General features: G+C 36.1%; 1 protein-coding gene across 1 annotated transcript; it reads left to right on the top strand.

Annotated features, from left to right (window-relative positions):
* Window positions 1–918: 918 nt before the first annotated feature.
* cdh31 (cadherin 31) lies at window positions 919–19562 on the top strand. The gene is made up of 17 exons (XM_088939144.1): window positions 919–1008; window positions 3397–3682; window positions 4508–4625; window positions 10000–10241; window positions 10485–10628; window positions 11247–11402; window positions 11487–11631; window positions 11865–12037; window positions 12246–12374; window positions 12638–12823; window positions 13105–13349; window positions 13713–13855; window positions 13936–14160; window positions 15673–15891; window positions 16098–16228; window positions 16680–16829; window positions 17151–19562. Exons 2-17 carry the CDS (start codon window positions 3632–3634, stop codon window positions 17355–17357), a joined length of 2664 nt encoding a protein of 887 aa, XP_088795270.1. The 5' UTR covers window positions 919–1008; window positions 3397–3631; the 3' UTR covers window positions 17358–19562.
* Window positions 19563–20421: the final 859 nt, after the last annotated feature.

The following is a 20421-nucleotide window of genomic DNA, read 5'->3' as shown; positions in this document are numbered from 1 at the left end:
TTGTTTTTCAATCTAATCTATTGAGGGTTTTTTTATTAAAACTGAATATCAAACGTCTATACCCAGAGGCTGTATGCATTTGTCTGAGCTTTATAGCTTTATAGATATTAATTGAAAACAAAATTTGGCTTGTGCTACTGTACATGGAAGAATTACATTCAAATTATAATTGTTATTGCTTTACTGTGGCATATGTTTTTCATTTTTTCACTATGATAGTATACAGTGCTGCTACGTTGAAGCATGTTCAAAGCTTGAAGATGTATACAGTATATCTGTTAAACGCATATTAAAGTTGTGCTAATACTGATGCCTAGTTTAAGTACTGCAACAATGCCTGCATCTCCGCTTGTCTGTGCTGACATGACTCTTATTTTGTCTTTTCCTCACCTTAATATTGACCTTTTATTTTGTTTTGTATAAAAGAACCACATAAAACAAGATGTTTAAGGTAGCATAGCATTCCTTTTGAAAATCTTGATGAAATATGTGCTTCACTTACAAAAGGGTAAATTGTTTTATTTCACTTTTAAAACACTAACAAAGTGAAATACATGAAAAACCTGAAATAACCATATATTTTTAGATCCTGCAAAAAACCTGTCCTTTTTACAACGGAACATTAAAAAGGTAACTTATATTCCGTCATCTCAATACATTCGTAAAGTAAATATAGAATATGCTGCATTTGTATTGTGTCAATTATTCATTGTAATACTTTAGAGAATGCTCAATACCTGTATCATATTACTCTAAATGTTAATTAGCACCAAGTCAGTGAAAAACAGTTTTCTAGTTAGGGACAACAATCTAGGGTTCTCCAATTCTGAATGGGGCAGGCTCTAGGATCTCGAGGGTCTGCCACCAGGAAGAGAAGCTGAATAGTGCTATTCAGTGTACTGTGTGCAGAATGAAGTCAGTATACATATGCTCTCTTCATGTGTACAGTCTCTGCAAGTAAGCCAAGAGCGCCTTCAGAAAACTTTGTTTCACCAATTTTGAGAAAAGGTAAATAATTTGTTCTTTTTTATTAATGAAGAACTTATTTCTTTGCAATTTTGACAGGCTTCATATCATTCACAACAATAGACATTTTAAGGGTGTGAAACAACATCTTACTCTTGCTACTAAAGTCAAAACGATGGGTAGGAATAATATGTAAGGCTCATGTTGCCTGGCCTTAGGACAGCATTTTGAATCTGTATTTCTTTAGAACCTGAGAGGACGTAAACAAACATGGATGGGTGTGTTTACTTCCATGCTAGGTGGCCAACGTTAGCTTCAGAGGATTGCTTCATACTAACTGTATGTGATGATGAAATGTCTTCTGAAATGGCAGGAAAGCAAGAAACATTTTGTAATTTTTTGTAATGTCTATTGGTTTGACAATTGCAAAATGTTGCTTGATATATTTCCTTTATGTATTTATTGCAGAAATGATCTGTCCTCTAACAACTGCTCTTTATATATGACCTAGCCCATGAAGTATCATGACCAAGTGATTAAAAACATCTGTTCAGCACTGCACTAGGTTCTATATTTAGGTTGTATGTTGTTGGTATTAAGTAGTAGCATTTGTATAGGTTCCTTTATAATGCAGTAATTCTAATAGATTTATTGATTGAATAACTACGTTAGATGTCCATGTTTCTGATGAGCCACCAATAAATCAATTTTTTAAATGTTCAGTTATATTAACAAAAAATGTTGTATTTGTGGACAACTCTATAAAAGAATGCCAAAGGGACTACTTCAGAGAATGTTTTATTGCGATCTGGCTGGTACAATATTAACATTGGTAGGTCCAGCCTGTTAATGAATAACTTCAACAGACATTTACATTTCCTTCTCTAACAGAAAGTGGTGAAGATTTGAAACTGACCATTTTTCCTGTTAATATTAATTTAGAGTTATAATTTATCAAGTAATTTAAAGTAATAAGTAATTGTAAATGTTTAATTACATTATTTTTTATGTTAAAAAATTGTCAGAAGCAAACTATAATTTTATTAACATAAGGGAAGAATGTCAATATGAGGAATGTTATCCTAATATAAATTTTGTCTTTATATCTTAAAATACACACAAACACAAGCAGGTAGTGTCCCTTTCAGTGACTTCAGCGTTCTTATTTCAGTTATTGAGCAATGCAGATTAAGGTTTATTATTAAAGTATATTTTATTAAACCTGGAACTTTCTGTTATGTTAGTTAACCGAGGATCAGCTTGTTGATAGCAATATTTAGGGGCTCCAAAATGGTATAAAATCTAAGAAATGAGTTCTGTTTTCCAATGAGTGAAACTGGAAGAGAAAATCTGGCACTTTAGAGGCCATTTAATCATTGTACACTATTACAAATGAGATTAGAAAGAGATCAGTTTGTTCATACAAGCATTTGAGAAAATGTATAACTGGAAGTGCTTTATGCATTATTATAAGTGCTTCCTTAATTGAATAAAGAAGTAAATGAAAGACATCCATGAGGAGAGTTTTTTTTCTTCCTTGATGTTGTCAGTGGGTTTGTTTTCTCCTTAGATAGTTTCATGAATGTGTTACCTAAGTATATAGAGTGTATTTCACAGCCTCAGAGGATTCTCAGTTTGTGTGATGAATTTCATCCTTTCATTGGATGGATGGAAGTACTTAAACCAATGAAGGGATGATAGAGTCTTCAGTAGTCTTTGGCTTAAATTTGGCTTATGAAGTATGTAATTAAATATTTATAGAATTAAATTAATCTTTTTAAATGGTCTTAGCTACTTTATATAGTAAAGTGGGAGGGTTTCAATGTCACAGAGTAAAAGATTATGAGAACCTTTTGATCTCTGCCTTGCAATACATACTTTTCGACTAAAGCTGTCTTTAAAGTACTTTGTTAAAATAAGAACTTACATGTGGTTACTTCATTTAACCAGTTTTTAGGTGACAATTCATTTATTATAAGAATTAGTTAATTTGTACAGTCACAAATAGGACCATATAAAGAGGGAATTAGGGAAATCATTTTAGTATTTTTCGTTATCTAGACGATGTGAAAGGATATCCTGAAATCTACATAAAGATTAAACTTGAGTTTGATTTGTAGTGTTTTTTGTCAATTTGCACAATGCTCTTTTACACGCAAATACTGTATATGCCTCTAGATTCTGGCATTTCGAAAAGCGGTGTTTCAATATATATTGTATTTTCATTTCTGGCAATGGGTCTTTTGAATTAATACTGGGAAATAAAATTAAGATTAAAATCAGGAAATGCGTTTAATCCGTTGTTTTCCAGAAATAAAAATGGTGACGTAAATTTCTGGGTGTATCCTCGTTCGTAAGAGGGGGAATTCACGGTTTGAGAACTTTATTAGCATTAGGACCCGGAGATTTACACCCTCTACCTGTTGGCAGGTGGTGATTAAAGGAGCTATGCCCATAATTGGAGCCCGGAGACGTTAAGGAAGGGATGGGCGAGGTCACCTGTACACGTCACTGTATGTTCGAAACTACCTAGGACCGAGAGTTTCGCAGTTGCAGCCTCTGTTTTGAAGGAAGCACACCTTTCCACAAGGTGAAAGACTCTTAAGGATTTATAATCAACAGATTTGGGCAGCAAATAAGGGATTCTATACAACCTTTCAAGCTGATGGGGAGTGTCAGGAGTTTACAGCTGGGAGTAATCCTTCTCTTGGTCCAGGTAAGTCTTCGTGTTTGATTGAAGACAACGACCAGATCCACAAAGAAATCTCGTTTGACCTAGTATTACAGTTCTTACAGCACGTATGTTTTAAAGCATCCGATATTGTAGTTTGTATTTATGCGTTTTAGACCAATTGAAAATCCTTTCAATGTGTTCATATAACGTAGATCAGTCGACATTAATAAATTATCAAGCCTGTAATAACTTTCTGCTGTTTGCTCTGTTTTAACGCTACCTTTTAGAGCAATCCTAGAAGAGAATCTATTAATAAAAACGTTTCACCAAAAAGCCTTCAGAAAAATATTTTGAAAGTTCTTAAAATACGGCATTACCTTTTCAGAATATTACACTGAAACTTGTACGTTCCCATTTCCTGTTTCAAATGATTTAAAGAACTGGTGAACCGGACTCCATGTTATATACCTGTGGATCCTCTCGGACAATCTATTTATTTTTAGTGTTTTTGTAGTATTTTTGATCATTGCCAATGTGAATTTGTTTCTTAAATAAGTGTAACGGATCCCACAGTCGCCCGAAAACAGAGGCTTCTTGAGCTTGACCAAAGCTTCTAAACCCTTTCCAAAAATGGTCTAGTTTTCTTCTTCCTTTTAATAAAACTATACCTTATAGTAGTGTCGTTTGCACAAACATGAGGTATTTATATATATATATTTTATATGATATATATATATAATATTATATTAGTCTCCCTGTAACTATTTTCCTAGTATTTCTTGCATACAAATCAAAACTGTATTTCGCAAGTTCGCATCCAGGTATTACAAATGTCCGCTTGAGTGTCTTCGGTTTTTGTTGTTATAGGTTTTGGCTTTAGGATCTTGTGACGAGTCTGTGCCATGCCAGCCTGGCTTCAGTTCCGACAGCTTTGTCTTCAAAGTAAATCGGGAACATTTACCGAGAGGCCGGATATTGGGGAGAGGTAAGCAATTATATACGTGTATGATTTGGTACACATGACTATCTGCTGTATATTTTATATGAAGCTTTGTTTTTCAAGCATACAATTTTCTCGTTCGTTTACGCGATTTCTCAAGATCATTGTAAAACAATTTCGATGTTGTTTTCTATTGACTCGTGTTAGTTACCCGTTTTAAATCTTTAGAACCTTCTTTAGACTTCCACGTTTTAGTACGGGTGCTTTATAGAGACATGCTTACATAGTGTTTTGAAAGAATTAAATTAAAAATAAGTCCCCTTTGAATAGTAGTGACAGACAAGTAATTGTGAGAAGGTTCTCCTGATCCATGAGAGCCTTTTAGACATTTCTCAGCCAAACAGACTAGGTTTACATTTGTACTAAACAGAACGGTGTATTTTTTTTCCAACAGAAATGTAGTTTTATATATATAGGGATGTACACTCCAACGTGGTTCCATCCTGATTATTTCAAATCAAATTCAGTGTTGTACTGCATTCCCAGTAAGCAACCCTTTAGATATCTGCATTTTAACAGCTTAGTTTGGTAGCAGTTTAGTTATCTTAATTTGTAAAATTCCAGCTGTTAAGATAAAGCCTTTCACCTGTTGGCAAACAAGAAACCCTCCCCGTTTCTTGATTGTGTTTATAGTGCTTTGTGTTGTAGACTGGAAGGATTAGTGGCAACAGATCTTTCATTTGCCACTCCTAGATGGTAAAGAAACAGATTTTGCTCTGTGCTGTTTTGACTTTTTAGTCAAGGTTTGTGTTATTTTTTTTAGACAAAGTAAAAGGTGAGTGCTATAGCTAGTATAGGAGGATGCTATAGCAGGCACTGTAAGAGTTAAAATAACCTTTCTGCTGAACTATGATCTCATGAGCTGGATATACTGAACATTCCTGTTAGTTTCACTGGGCGTGTCAGAGCAAGATCACTCTTAATCAGCTTTAGTAGAGAAACAGGTTTGTCTCCTGTGTGCAAGCAAGAAGCCATACTACTTTTCTTATTTTTTAAAAATGTTGGATAAATCAACTCCTTTGGAAAAACTCCCTTTATGTAGACTTATCTGTAAATTCAGTAAAGTTTTAATATCTCAACTTGACATTTAACGTTGTTTGATGCCATAGTTGCAGTTTTTTAATTTATGCTGATTACCCCCTATTTGTGGTATTGCATTGTGTTGAATAGCTTAATTCTATGATGACCCTATTTATTTTAATTTTCTTTTACTTTCACTTTTTTTCGGATGGGTTACAGTCAACAACCTGATTGTCTTTCTTAAATCTAGTATCAAGAAATAAAATAAAATGAACTTCAGTATCCAGTGTTGAATTAATTTAATCTTAGTAGTATCCTCAGTGTTTATTCCAAAAATACCCGATGATTCCCTTTAGGTAATGCACATACTTGGCTTTATGGCTTTATGGGGTCTATGCAGATCAGACCTTTGTGCTTGGTAAATAAATAACTCCAAGAGGAAGTGTTGGACTAAATAGTGACAGTTTGGTTTCACATTTCAGACATCTTGCTGTGCCATTAATATAACTGATGTTTTTTTCATGTGATAATGCCAATATTTGTATAGAACATAAGTGGTTACAAAGGAGAAAAAAATCCTGTTTGGTTCTTAATAAGTAATTGGTTCAAAAGACTAAGCTTGAAAAGATGCAATCGAATAATCTGTTTTTGATATAGACTTGAATTATTTTCCTTAAGTCTAGACATGCTTCTCTGACCTGTACACAAATCAAGCCATTCATCTTTTTGACGTTATTCCAGCATGATGGTGGCTTACTAGGGGAGAGGGGCATCATGGGTCATGAACACCAAACTTACAATACAAACATTAAAAGAAATACTGTTTGCATAAGTATTCAGACGTATAAACTATATTTGGTTGATGCACCAATCATAATTATAGCTGCAAATGTTAAGCAAGTCTCCATCAACTTCATTGACATTGACTTCAGGACCTTTGTCTGTACTTAAGCCACTCTGGTATAGCTTTAGCTGTGTGCTTTAGGTCATTGACCTGCTAAAAGGTACCAAAAAAGCTAGTTTTGCGGAGTGTTCTGGATATTAACTGCATGATCCCTCTTGGCCTCACAGTGGCACCTCTCACCAGTGTCCTCTCTGCTCTGCTGCTTACTTTGGTGGGATGGCCTGATCTAGGCAGAGTCTGGGTCCAATTTCTTGAAGAATGAGTAGAATGACCTAAATTTTTCATACCCTTCTGATCTGTGCTTTTTTTTTAATTATTTTGGAGAACAAAACCATTTTACATATAAACCACCATTATTCAGCCTTACATCACAGGCAAAAAATCCTGTTTGTTCCCCTAGTATTTTACAGTTATATAACTTTTTACTTATTTAACCTTTTCTGTGCTTTTCAACGACTTTATCCCTGATGTGCTTTGAATGAAATTTACTTGAAATTCAAAATTCTTTGCTTGAAATTCACTTCCGGACCATTGTACTGTAGGCGTGTGGCCAGTACAGTAATATTTTGCACCTAAATTTCTGTTTGCCACAGAAAAGGGTTTGAGTGCTTCCACAATCATGAACTTATTTTTTTCATGTGTATTTACTTTTTAATGTGTAAAGCAGGTTTCATAAAAATATTACAATTCAAAATAACAGTAAACTTTAAAGCAACAGAATATTAAAACTGTAAGCATCTGATTTCTTATACATGTCAGTGTAGTTTCAAATGATTTGCTAAAATATCCTTAATTTACTTTCATCCTGAGGATGGATGTTTGAAGCCTCCTATAATGAAAGTAGAAAGACAAGATTTTAACTGTATTAAAACCCAATAGCTGCTTCTATAAAATTTTGGCATGGTCTCTTCGTACTTTTCAAATACCTCTGTTTTAGATGGTAAACTTTGTTGGTTTCGAGGATGTTTCTGTGTATATGCAAGTAATATTCAATTACTCAAAACTGGATGACCATGTCTTTAGCTTCCTGTTGATGTGTGGCACTGTAGACCTGTTGGGAGCACAGACATTAAATGGTTAGTTGTGTGGTTGAGCTCCATTTTGCATAACCTAGGATTTAGATTCAAACCTAGGTTGAAATAGCCTAGGTTTTTCCCCCAAAATTTTTTTTATGTCTTTGTTGTATGTATCTCAAATAACATCACTTAATGTTGCATGATATAAAAAAAGCTATAAGGCAGCCTAGAGAGCTATACCCTTTTTTGTTCTTGAGGTGTGTGATCCTATGGCTTACCTACCAGTGAAACAAGACTCCCATCTAGTGCCAACAGTGAGCAATGTGTGCTATGCCTTCCTATTGCAAAGCTCTGGCATCCAGCGTTTAGAAAACTAATCTAAGAGCTAGAGGGTAATTTGATCCTTTCTTGGGCAAGTATGCAAGATCTCCAGTCTATAAGATGACTACACCAGGCGTAATATTGTAAAGTGTAGGAATATATGTACACTGTTCAACTGTTCCAAAATGTATTGCAAGAATATATACTTCAGTTCTATAAAACAATGAATGTGCAGTTTCATAGCATAGAATTAACCCTTATCGGATTAGCTACATATCAAAGGATAAAATGTTTTGTGACTTATATTTTGCCATTGCTTTTTAACTGTTTAGTGTATTACTAACAAATGGGCAAATGGCTTTTGATCAACAAAATTAGCTGGTAACCAAGGAATTGTATTAAGCTTTGTTTATTACTTTTAACTGGAATAGTTCAGCAAACTAGAGAAAGGGAACTTTAATGATTTACCCTTTAACTGGTTTTTGTAAATATTACACAAGTTAATTTAACCAAAAGGTTAATTATGGTTTTGGATAATATACCATGGTAATCCTTTTGAATTCAACAGTTAAAATCAGACTGTGTAGAAATGAATACAAAAATATTTTTGAGATGCTGTTTTAAGAATTTTCTTTTTTTCTTAATGGAAGGGGAAAAAGATTTTAGCACTTTGGACTCAATTACCACCACACTAAAGCAGGAATACACTACTGTTGACGTTTTGAATGTCTTGGACAGTGAGGCTTTTGAAGAGAAAGAGTCATTGTACCTTAAAGTATGATTCCATTTCAGATTAGTTCAACTTCCGAGTGCTTTCAAAAGCCATTTGCTGCTTTTATGTAATCCACACAAGGGCCATTATTAATTCATTGTAACTTTTACCATAAGAGGTCGTAAACAGTTTTTATGAAAGTGAATGCTAGGAGGTAAAGAAAATGCAGTAATTTATTATAAAATCTGACTTTTCATGATTGAAGATTTGGTGAACACATTTTTGTGTAGCTTGTATTGTCTTAAGGATATACTTATCCACATATGGTGTATTTGTGTAGTATTAATGGCGTGTAGCTTGCATTCAATCCATTGAGTTGCCAGGAACCCAGACTGGCTTTGTAAAAAGCCTGAAATTGTTACCTAACCATCATATAATGAAGGTCTGAGCTAAAGCAGAGAGCTAATGATTCTTAAGAGCTGTTCATTGTAACCAGCTTTGTCTTGCCTCACATATAAAGACATTCACAAATTGAATTTTAATGACAAAGGCAGCAGATTACTGAAGGATGTTGCCATTTTGATGTAGAAAGTATAGTAAAAAATGGATGATAATGGGGATAGTTTAAAGTTGGGTCCTATACTTATTCATTAAATTAGAGAATAATTGTTGTTTCATTATTTCATGACATTCAAGCATGTATATGTTGGTGCAGTCCAAAAGAAGACCTCTACCTGAATACATCATTAAACAGGCAATTATTAGTAAATAAAACTGGTCTTGTGGTTTTTTCCCCATTGTTATGTTGGTAAACTTTGTGGATTATAGTGTAATCTGGTTATGTGGTTAACCCTCTGTTGTACATATAATGAAAATCGTGCAAAAACTCTCACTGAACCAAAAAAATTCCAGTATGTTAAAATCTGCAATAGGTGGTTAATTGGATAGTTATCTTAAGCATTGGAACTGGCCCTTGATTCATTTTTGCTAATATTTTTCTAGGTTTCCCAAAGCAATAACATTGAATATTCTCCTGTTTTCTGTAACATAAATTATATAAGTGTTATTTATATGTAACCTTTGTAATTCACATTTAGTTTCCAGAACTTTCATATGTACTTATTTTTTTCCATTTTGACTTGAGGTACTGAATGTATAGATCCACTGCACCTAAACTGATTTCATTCCCTCCAATGTAGAAAATGGTAAAGATTAAAGTTTGCTCATTTCAAAGAGCATCTGTCTTTAATGCGCTTAATTTCTGAAAATATTGGACACTAAGCTTCTGTTAGTCAAACCATACCTGCCTACCTGTTTGTTGTCTCCAGTTAAAGATTATGAAAGTTGCTATAGTTGAAAAAACTTATGTAACTCAACTCTCTGCAGTGAACTTTGATGACTGCTCAGGACGTAAAAGAGCACTTTATATGTCGGATGATTCCCGATTTCAAGTGGACACAGATGGAACTATAAAGGTGAAGAGACCTGTGAACCTGCATAATGGACACAAGCGTTTTTCAGTCCATGCCTGGGATTCTAGTGGGAAAAAACTGACCACAAGAGTCACAGTGGAAAATGAGATGAGAAGCCATCACCACCACCTTGAGGATAGTGTCACTCCTGGACAGGTAACTACTTCATAGCTTTTAGTGTCCCCTGATGGCTTAAAGTCATGACCATATTCTACAAATGGGGTACTTTAAATGATAGAATTGAAGTTCTTTTGTTAAAACTATACTTCTGTACTGTTGTTCTTTTGCATCTCAATTTGAGATGCAATTTTATCAAGTATTATGTTGTTAATTAAACTTATAAGCTGTAATACCACCACAAATTACACAATTTACAAAAACAAAAAATCATTTTCACAGCCTGAATCCTCTCCAGACGTCCCAGTCCTGGTGTTTCCACAGTCCTCTACTGGAGAGCGGAAGAGACAGAAGAGAGACTGGGTCATTCCACCCATCGCTGTTTCTGAAAACAACAGAGGCACTTTCCCACAAACTCTGGTTAAGGTACATTATCATTAACTTCTTGTATTACAAATTTATAATGTAACTGAATATAATTGTATCTTATCTGTACTTTGTGTAAGTGTGATGTTTTACTCCCAGCACCCACACCCAGCTGTTATAAATTATGTGTACGGTATTTAGTGACTCTTTAATTTTAATTTATTATACTAGCCAATAAGCCTGTATCAGAATTATAGAGATCATAATACGCCTTCAGAAAGCTTTACAAGTGACTCCAAAGTGGCTCAAATAATAAAACTACTCATGTAGACAGCAGGTTGGCCCAGATATTTCTGATTCAAGTGTGACCACCATTTCAGGCAGGTGCCTTCCCGAATTTCCTTCATCTGAATGCAATCATGATAAAGTATTCAAGCCTAGTGCTATTTTCGGGGATGTGGTTCTTCAGTTTCCATCTTTTGTACAGGACGCTTAGCCCTAAAGTAAGACCTCTTTAATGAAAACATTGGGAGAGTATATAGTAAGAAATGATCAATGGTTCCCAGCTTAAATGTTACAGTTCTTACTCCCTTTTTGGTCTTCTCTCTAAAGTGAGGGACAGTCAGCATGACGTGTTGCTTGAAAAACAATTTGGACATTTAATTTTTTTAATTTCAGATCAAATCCAATAATGACAAAGAGGCACAAATTATATACAGCATTACTGGACCAGGAGCAGATCAGCCCCCTGTAGGGATTTTCACCATTGACAAGAACACTGGACAGATGTATGTAACCCAGCCTTTGGACAGAGAGAAGATAGACCATTATACGGTAAACTCAGTGTTTAAGTCCTTTTTAAGTTTTCCAGGTCTTCATGTTTAATTTATGTCGGTAAACATAAATGTTTATTTCTAGCTTATGGCTCATGCTGTTGCTGCTGGTGGGGGAACAGCAGAGGATCCTATGGAAATCATTATTAATGTTATTGATCAGAATGATAACAGTCCTGAATTTACCAAAGACACCTTTCTGGGCAATGCCACAGAAGCATCTCCACCAGGTAAGAGCTATTTTTTTTGCAATTTCATGGCTGTGTTTTAAAGGACTTTTTCTTATAGCTATGTGTCTTCAAACTGCTCACCTCTTACATTATGCTTAAGGTATAAGATTAGACCATTTATTGCAGTTTTATTCGTTCATACTGTAGCACTGTGATACAGTGCTTATGTGAACTTTGCAGTCCTATGCATGTGAATCTTTCTTTCATTTTGTCGCTGCATTTCATATTTTAAGGTACTGCTTTCATGACCGTAACTGCAACAGACAAAGATGATCCTGAAACAGACAATGGGATTATCAAGTACAGCATCATAAGCCAAGAACCTAAGGAGCCAAATCCTAACATGTTTATGATCAACCCTGTGAGTGGAGTAATAAGTGTTGCTTCGCCTGGACTGGACAGAGAGGTATGTTCATAATTTATCACAGTTTAAGGATTAAGGAAAATCTCTTATTTGAAGGTGGGGCTGAAACAATTTAGAAGGTTAGAATTCAAGACCTTTCTGTGATCCCATGCAGGTTTCCCGAGTCCTAGTTAACGGGTTTCCTTGAAACATAAGTGAGATTATTAAAAGAATTAAATCAATCTTACAGCCTGTCTCTCTATAATTTCAGCAACATCCTGAATATACACTGCTGATTGGAGCTGCTGATATGGATGGGAAAGGTCGGGTGACCACTGCCACTGCAGTCATCACTGTAACAGACAGTAATGACAACGCTCCACAGTTCACACAGGTTTCGGTAAGTTCTGCTTTTTGTCGTTTCTTTCCACCCCATTCAAGATCGAATGCTGAAAGGTGAATTGCACACAGTGTTTTAATTCCTATGCCTTGATTCACTTTTTTCATTCTGGTCAGGTCAGTATTAAGCATCATTAAGGCCAGTATTAATTTCATTGTGTTATAGATAAAATAGGATGTTTTCTAGTTCTGTGGATCAAATGTAATATTTACCCGTTGGATGGATTAGAATTTGTTTCTTCAATTTTTTTTTTAATTCTGCAGTATACTGTTACTGTGCCTGAAAATAAAGTAGACTTTGAGGTGGTGAAATTACCAGTGACCGATATGGATGAGCCACACACGCCAGCCTGGAACACCAGGTATACAATCGTCAAAGGGAATGAAGGAGGGTTCTTCAATGTCAGCACTGGGCCTGGCAAGATGGAGGGCATTGTTAGAACTGCAAAGGTAAGATTGAGGTTCCCTGAAGTTAAATTAAATGCTAATAAAGATATACATTTGTGTAGAGAAACGATGATTTTAATGGTAAGACTTTAATTCTTAGTAGGTTCTTAAATGTACATTTAGGTTTTGTAATGGCATTTTGTACTTGAAGTCACTGCTTCAGAAGACAGAACTACCAGGTGCTTTTTTTTTATTCTGAGTGACACCATTATAGTTTAAACATCATGAAAACGTCTGGAAATTTGTGTGGATGTGACAGATGTCTGGTTCTTATTCACTTCAAGGGTCTTGATTTTGAGAAGAACAGCAAGTACACTTTATTGATTACAGTAGAAAATGAAGTGCCCTTTGCCACTCGACTGCCGACAGCCACTGCTACTGTTGTTGTAAATGTGGAGGATGTTAATGAGGCCCCGATCTTTGATCCACCTCAAAAAACAATTCGCCGGTCAGAAGACCTTGAAGTCGGAACAGAGCTGGATGTATATAAAGCTACAGATCCAGACACTGCAAGAAAGCAGGCTGTAGGGTAAGGACCTTTCTCATGCCTTTATTACAGTCAGAGGAGTTCTTGGTAGACAACTAGGGTCTAATTTTCATGTTCACATGCTGTATTGTTATTCTAATCTCTTTGTAATGTACTAGAACTACTGGTGAAGGTGCTATATTGATAAAGGGCACAAACTAAATAATCTAAGTTCAGGATGTACATATAAAGTTACAGTGATGCCTTGTATGACTTGATGTACAAGTTTGTGACTAAAGTTTATTAAATATACATCGTTAGCTTTCCCGATGTTGGTTTATATTGTAATATTCAGAAGTCATTTCTGTCTAATATGAAAATGTGAAACAAGTCCTGTACAAGTCTTTTCTGTGATGTTTCCTTCAGGTATCGAATAGGAAGTGATCCTGCAGGGTGGCTGAGTGTTGCCAAAGATACAGGGCTCATCAGAGTGAGGAGCCCTATGGACAGAGAGTCTCCTTATGTCAAAGATGGGCTGTATAAAGCTCTCATTCTGGCATTTGATGATGGTAAAACTCTTTGCTACATTCTTGATTAAACATTTTAAATTTCATTTTTCCAGATTTTTAATGTGCTATTTGTGTTACAGATCAAGTTCCTGCAACTGGCACTGGGACACTTCTTATAGAGCTCCTGGATGTTAATGACAATGCTCCAACAATTGAAGAGAGAGAGATCACCATCTGTAATGAAGAATCTAGTCCTGTATTGCTGCCCGTTACGGACAAAGATAGTTCTGAAAATGCTGATCCGTTCAGTGTGGTTCTCCAAGGGGACTCCAGGAATAATTGGACCGCTATAATGGATGAGAAAAGTATTTTTCTTTATGAATTCTCATTGTTCTTATATGAGGAATTGCTTCTTTTGATTATATAATGATGGGGGGGAAAAAAAATGCAACACCTCCTCCTCTACACTCTGGCCCACCCTTCAATGTGGAACAGGCTGAAGAGTGCCTCATATTTGAAGAGCACCTGATGCCACTGCTGATGAGTCCATCGCAGCCTCTGTCTGGCCCAAGCCAGTCAGGTGTGATGTCTAGGAGGTGTGAGCAGAAGGCCTCTGACAGGTGGCCTTGCTCTAAGGCCAGCAGCATGGAGCCTCGCTGTCCTGTCACTGATGTGGGCATTTTCTGCTGGCAGTTTCAGCAGCAGTACGGGTGGCAGATCTGAAACGATCTCTCAGATGGAGCAGTCTGATGTGTCGGTCCTGCTCTGGTGTGGTCACTCGAGGGTGACCGGATCTTGGACGGTCATCTGTCCTGCCGGTCTGCTGAAACCTTCTCTGCAGTTGGAACACAGTGGAACGGCTTACTCCATAGTGTCTGGCAACGCTGGCACATGACATGCCTGCCTGCAGCATGCAAGCGGCCCTCTTTTTGCTTCTGGTGACATTCGAGGCATTCTGGAATGCACAGAAAACCAAGTGTGGCCTTTTTCTTGCAGTGACCTAAGCTTTGAATTAAGGCCTTTATAAAGGTGGCCTGATCAGGCTTTGTTCCACCTGAACCTCGTTGGTTAAAAGTGCACCTAACGAGCTTTTGTGTGATTGGCAAGTTGCAATGCCTCACTGCACAAGCTGTATTGCTGGTCAGAGGGCTTAAAACAAATTGACAACTTTTTGTGAAAGTACATAATCTATAACTATAGTATTCTCATTCCAGAAAATGTTGCATTTCTTTTTTCCATCAGTGTATATATACAGAAAATTGTAATGTAAATGTTAAATGCTTTCTCTTTGTTATTTTTAGTGAACAGTTCTGTGATTAATTTCCCCATTGAAATAAGTTTACTGATTTTGCTGTCTATATAAGGACATTGAGTGTCACAGGTTCTCTCATGTTAATTTTCCTTCTCTTTGAAATTTGACATTTTATCAGATTTTAACTAGTGATTTTAGTATACATGGGGAGCCTTGAAACGTGGCTTTGTGATGGTTTTTGCCACTTCACAGTATAGTAGATATTTATGAAGATTGCAATACTAACTAAATTTACCTAAACATTTCAAAGCAGGTTTGTTTAGGATTAAAAAAAGAGGGTAAAGTCTTCATTCTGATTTTGCTGCATTGTTATAGCAATTCAATATTTTAGCTTGATGTAATTTTTACTGTTTCAGAATCTTGTCATACTTTTTGCAGTGTAATTGAAATTTGTTGGTATATAAGATTACCAACCAGTTTCCTTTTGGATAAGGTAGATCCGGTAATGGTAAGGCTTACCTTCATTCTAAGTTTGCTGCCATTGCTACAGCAGTTCAGTAATTTCATTAAAGTGTTCTAAACAATTATCTGCAACAACTTTTTTTTTCCGCCCTCTCTTCTTTAGAAACTAGTGTTGTGTTGCATCTTAAAACAAAGCTGGAGCAGGGTGACTACAATGTTGTCCTGAGGCTCTTCGATGCTGCAAAAAACTTCCAGGATAATACTCTTCTAGCAAAAGTCTGTAACTGTAAAGGACCAGACCCAGAATGCATGCCTGTTCGTGATGCGCTGGTTTCCCTGCCTGGAATACTTGGTGTTTTGGGAGCCATTCTGGGACTGCTACGTAAGTCATATTAGGCTTTGTTTTGAGTATTTTTCTGTTGTAAAATTTGAAATGCTTTAGACCATGTAGACAGGCACATTATATTAGAGCCAGACATCCAATGAATGGATTGCAAGCTATTCAACCTCCAGGGTTGAGTCTCGAGTCACTGAGGTGACAAAAATTGGATGTTGAGTATTGAATGCAACTCTGTCTGTAACCCACAGTTCTGATTCTGTTGCTGCTGATGTTCCTCAGAAGAAGGACCAGGGTAAAAAAAGAGCCTCTGATTCCAGAGGATGACATTCGTGACAATGTCTTCTATTATGATGAAGAAGGTGGTGGAGAGGAAGATCAGGTGGGTGTTAAGACTTTGCCAACATTTTATATCCAACATCCGAGAGAGAACTGGTCAGTGTGGCTCATTAAGTGGGTACAATATGTGTAGAGTACCGTATAGTAAGGAGCAAAGGAAACGGGTAAAGGGTTTATTCCATGTTGAAAGGAAAAGAGACAGCATTTTGGCTGTGGAGCCTTCTTCGGTTGTCAGTATAGCAAGGAGTATGTTTTAAAATTGAAGAGAAATCATAAAAGAGAATATTAAAAAAAACTGAGTCACCTTTTGATTAATCTAAACAGGAGAGCCCAAATGATTTAGTAACCTTACGTTATCTTTAAACTCGAGAATACGCAGGGATACCCTTAACTTTCAGGCAATCAGTAAAGGTTGATAAGGGAACTGTGGCATTATTGTGAATGTGGGATTGAAGCAACATTTTTGATGAATATACTTTATATTTTGTACACAGGAATATGACTTGAGCCAGCTGCACAGAGGTCTGGATAATCGTCCTGAAGTCTTCCGTAATGACGTGGTTCCAACATTTACTGGCCTACCTGCTCCTCAATACAGACCCCGGCCTGCTAACCCTGAGGAAATTGGAAACTTTATTGAGGATGTAAGTTCTGCATGGAAGCCATTGTTTCCTGTTCATGTGTAATCTCTCTATCAAACTCCTTTGTTAAAGTAGAAAGGCCTAAACTATTGATGTCTATACCCTTTACCTTTAAACTGATTTTATCATACATGCTAAATAGTTACGAAATTAATCAAATTATTCTTGCCAGAAAGAAATTGCGTAATACAACAGGTTAACTGAAAGTCAAACTGCTTTAGTAGAAATTTTGAAGCAACGGGGTTGTTGTAGTAATCTCATGATCTGTACATTTTTCTGTAGTAAGAATACATCAAAATTGTCTATTCTTTCCAAATTCCACAGAACTTGAAGGCTGCGGACAGTGACCCTACTGCTCCCCCCTATGACTCCCTCTTGGTGTTTGATTATGAAGGAGGCGGTTCAGAAGCCGGCTCACTCAGCTCCCTCAACTCTTCCAGCTCAGGGGGCGACCAAGACTATGACTGCCTCGGTGAATGGGGCCCACGCTTCAAGAAACTGGCTGATATGTATGGTGGTGGGGAAGACTGAAGACCATTTTGCCAGTTAGCCCCAATTTGTAAACTTCCTCTTCACTACAATTCACTTGACCCGAGACCTTGAATTTGTGCACCTGTATAGTTCACTATTTTTAATTTGAGAAACAAATCTTCAGCTGAGTCAATCAGGGGGATGAAGAAGCTCTCCTGACTGCACTACTGCTATAAAGAGGCCATTCAGAAATATTAACTTGGTGAATTCAGAATAAGCAGATTTCAGCCTAGTGCTTGTAAATATTGCATGGACTCCTATCCTTTTTAACCCTTTTTTATGAATTTGAAAAAAGATCTTGCATTTCTGATTACTATTGAAATCTTAATATGAAAGGCATGAGAAATAGGATGTTCTTTTTACTTTAAGCAGACTGTTTTATGTATTTAAAGTCCTTTCATTTATTCTACAATAAAATTGACTTAGAACTTCTACTGTTAGAGAATAAACAAGTTCCTTCTCTAATTTAGAGGAAATGCCTTCAACAACCAAAGAACTGCTTGTAACCAAAGGATGAAAGTTATAGACAACTCCATAGTTTGTTTTTTTAAGGCTAGCCTTTTTTTTGTTGCTTAGTTTTTTTCATATGCATTTTAACACAGGAAAGGAAAAATAATTCAGTTATTGCTTATTTTGGGACTGTTTGAGATATACATCTAAATATTTTATTAAATAAATCCTTTAAAAAAACGTGTCTTATACTTCATAACTTTTAACGAAAAGGCAGCATACACCTGTTATCTTTTAAAAGGGTTTCTCGAAGTCAAGCTCATGTCCTGTTAAGAATATAAAATACCGCTCCATTTGTATGTGAGGGATGCCCTTTTAGTACAATTGGCTTCCTAAGAATTGGTCCTCTTTATATTCCCCATGCAGAAGTGTATGGTGCTGTTCAGAATTGTCCTGCAATATCTGACCTTTTTAAATGATTTAGGGATATTTGATGAAAATGTAATGTTAGTTCTAAATTGAATAATAAATCCTTGCTAGTGGTAGATTGGATTTGCACTCAATTGCAAATCAACTGATTTTGATTAATTATTTCTGCAACAGAACAGGCAGAGGTTTATTCACAAGTATCGAAATGCTCCACAGGTGAAACATTGTCCTTTCTTTTCAGCATGGAATAAACCTCTGCCTGTTCTTTTGCAGCCTACTCATGCTGATACAGCTAAATATTTGAACTTATTACTGCAACTGCGTAAAAGTGTACAGTATTATAATACAGTAATTCACTAGACCTGTTAATTGCCACATGGTGTGATGAATGAATTCAATAAAATCAGAAATGTAATTGTCAAACATGATTTTAAATTTTACAGTGCAGCTTTATTGGGATGTTCTTATTACTAATAAACTGTTGAAGTGTTAGAATCTTCACCAGGCGGTAACATTTGGACTTATTTTATTTTGAAATCTGATACATAACCTGTACAAGTCTGCAGAAATCTTAATCTGTCCCATAAACCTTAACAATTTTTAGTGGGACTGTCAAAACTATTGCCTAGAGTTAATGTCAACACTATCTAAACATCTAAAGATGTACTGAAAAATATTTTCACTTTCAGATCTCTATATAAAACACTAGGTGGCAATGCTTCATCTTAAATGCATTTCTAGGGTTTGCCATACTTCTCTCCATCAATACTCAATTGAAAATAAAGATTACAAATGCACATATTTAGTTTTTGCTTTAATAATTAGCACTGGTTGCTACTTTTTTTCCAGTGACTTGAAGTTGTAAAGTTTGCCCCGTTATGACGTTAATTTAATGAAGTGTGATTTTATATTTGCTTTGTGATAAATGCAAACAATTCTAGTGTATTTGATTCTTTATGAAACTGGTATAAAGTGATCAGATTTGCCCAGTTTGGTTCTTAGTTGATTGGTTTTCCATGTAATTGATTTCTACATATAGCAGCAATTCAGCTCATTTTTTTACAGTTTAAAGTGGTAGCAAAGCCAGCGTCCCTGGCTCAAAGACACGGAGAAATGATGCTCTTGAAGATAGTCTATTCTGAATTGTATAAATTCCATCCGAATAGCATCTTAAAGCACAATCTTCGTTTTCTTTAACAATTTTATCATTCTGCGATCGTACAGAATAAGATTGGAGTTTACAGAGGCAAGTAAATCTTACTATGCGGTAGGTTTGCTGAACTCCTGTTATGTGATGCCTATTAATAAAACTTCCGGGAACGTCAATATTGCATCTGTAGCGTTGATTTTTAAGGAAATAGAGGCTTTCGCTTCATATTGTGACCCTGTTCACCACTAGAGGGCTCAAACACCACCAAGGCAGCCCTCTAAACTATTCTCTCCCTAACTACTGCGTGAGAGTGTATATTGGAAGCACCTGGGTTCCTAATTAGAAACCCTATATAACATCCTGACGCTATTCCTCTGTGTTCATCCTAGAAACATGCCTGTAAAGCTAAGAAACAAGCCCTTTATCTCAAAAAAACTCTTTATAGAAAATACTATAATTGCCTAGAACACCAATCACGTCCTAGCTCCCGGGTGTGAATAACCCTAAATTGAGTGATTACACACCAGCTTTCTGCCTCCTCTCGCGGTATCAACCAGGCAGCTGGGAAAAACCCACAGTGTTACAATATGCATAAATGGTTGAGACCTTTCAAATATTGTATGTTCTCCCTAGCACTTGCTATACAAGTGAAGGAACAAAAAGATATTGGAGATATCTTTTGTCAAGGAGAGTGACCTTGATGCAGGGTTCTGCTAGCAAACATCATGTGAAAAATAGTTAAAAACATCATTGTTCCATCTCAGAAATATCGCCAGAATACAGCCGATGTTGTCTCTGACTAGCAGAAAAGCTGGTCAACATAATCATCTTTTTTAGAATTCATTACTGCAATGTCTTACTTGCATCTGGATTTAGATACCTTACTTACTTGTATCTAAATCCACACTTATCAAACTTCGGTGTGTCCAGAACTCAGCTTCTCTAAATCTATCTCTAAGGACATAGGTCACCCAACCTGAGCAGATTCAAATTCAGACTGAAAACCTTCAGAAAGGATTTAATTGGTGTCTGTCT

This window comes from Atractosteus spatula, chromosome 21 (assembly GCF_055471065.1).
Source record: "Atractosteus spatula isolate fAtrSpa1 chromosome 21, fAtrSpa1.hap1, whole genome shotgun sequence".
Lineage (NCBI taxonomy): Eukaryota > Metazoa > Chordata > Actinopteri > Semionotiformes > Lepisosteidae > Atractosteus > Atractosteus spatula.
Note: the sequence above shows the minus strand (reverse complement) of the source record. Positions and strands in the feature narration are given on the sequence as shown.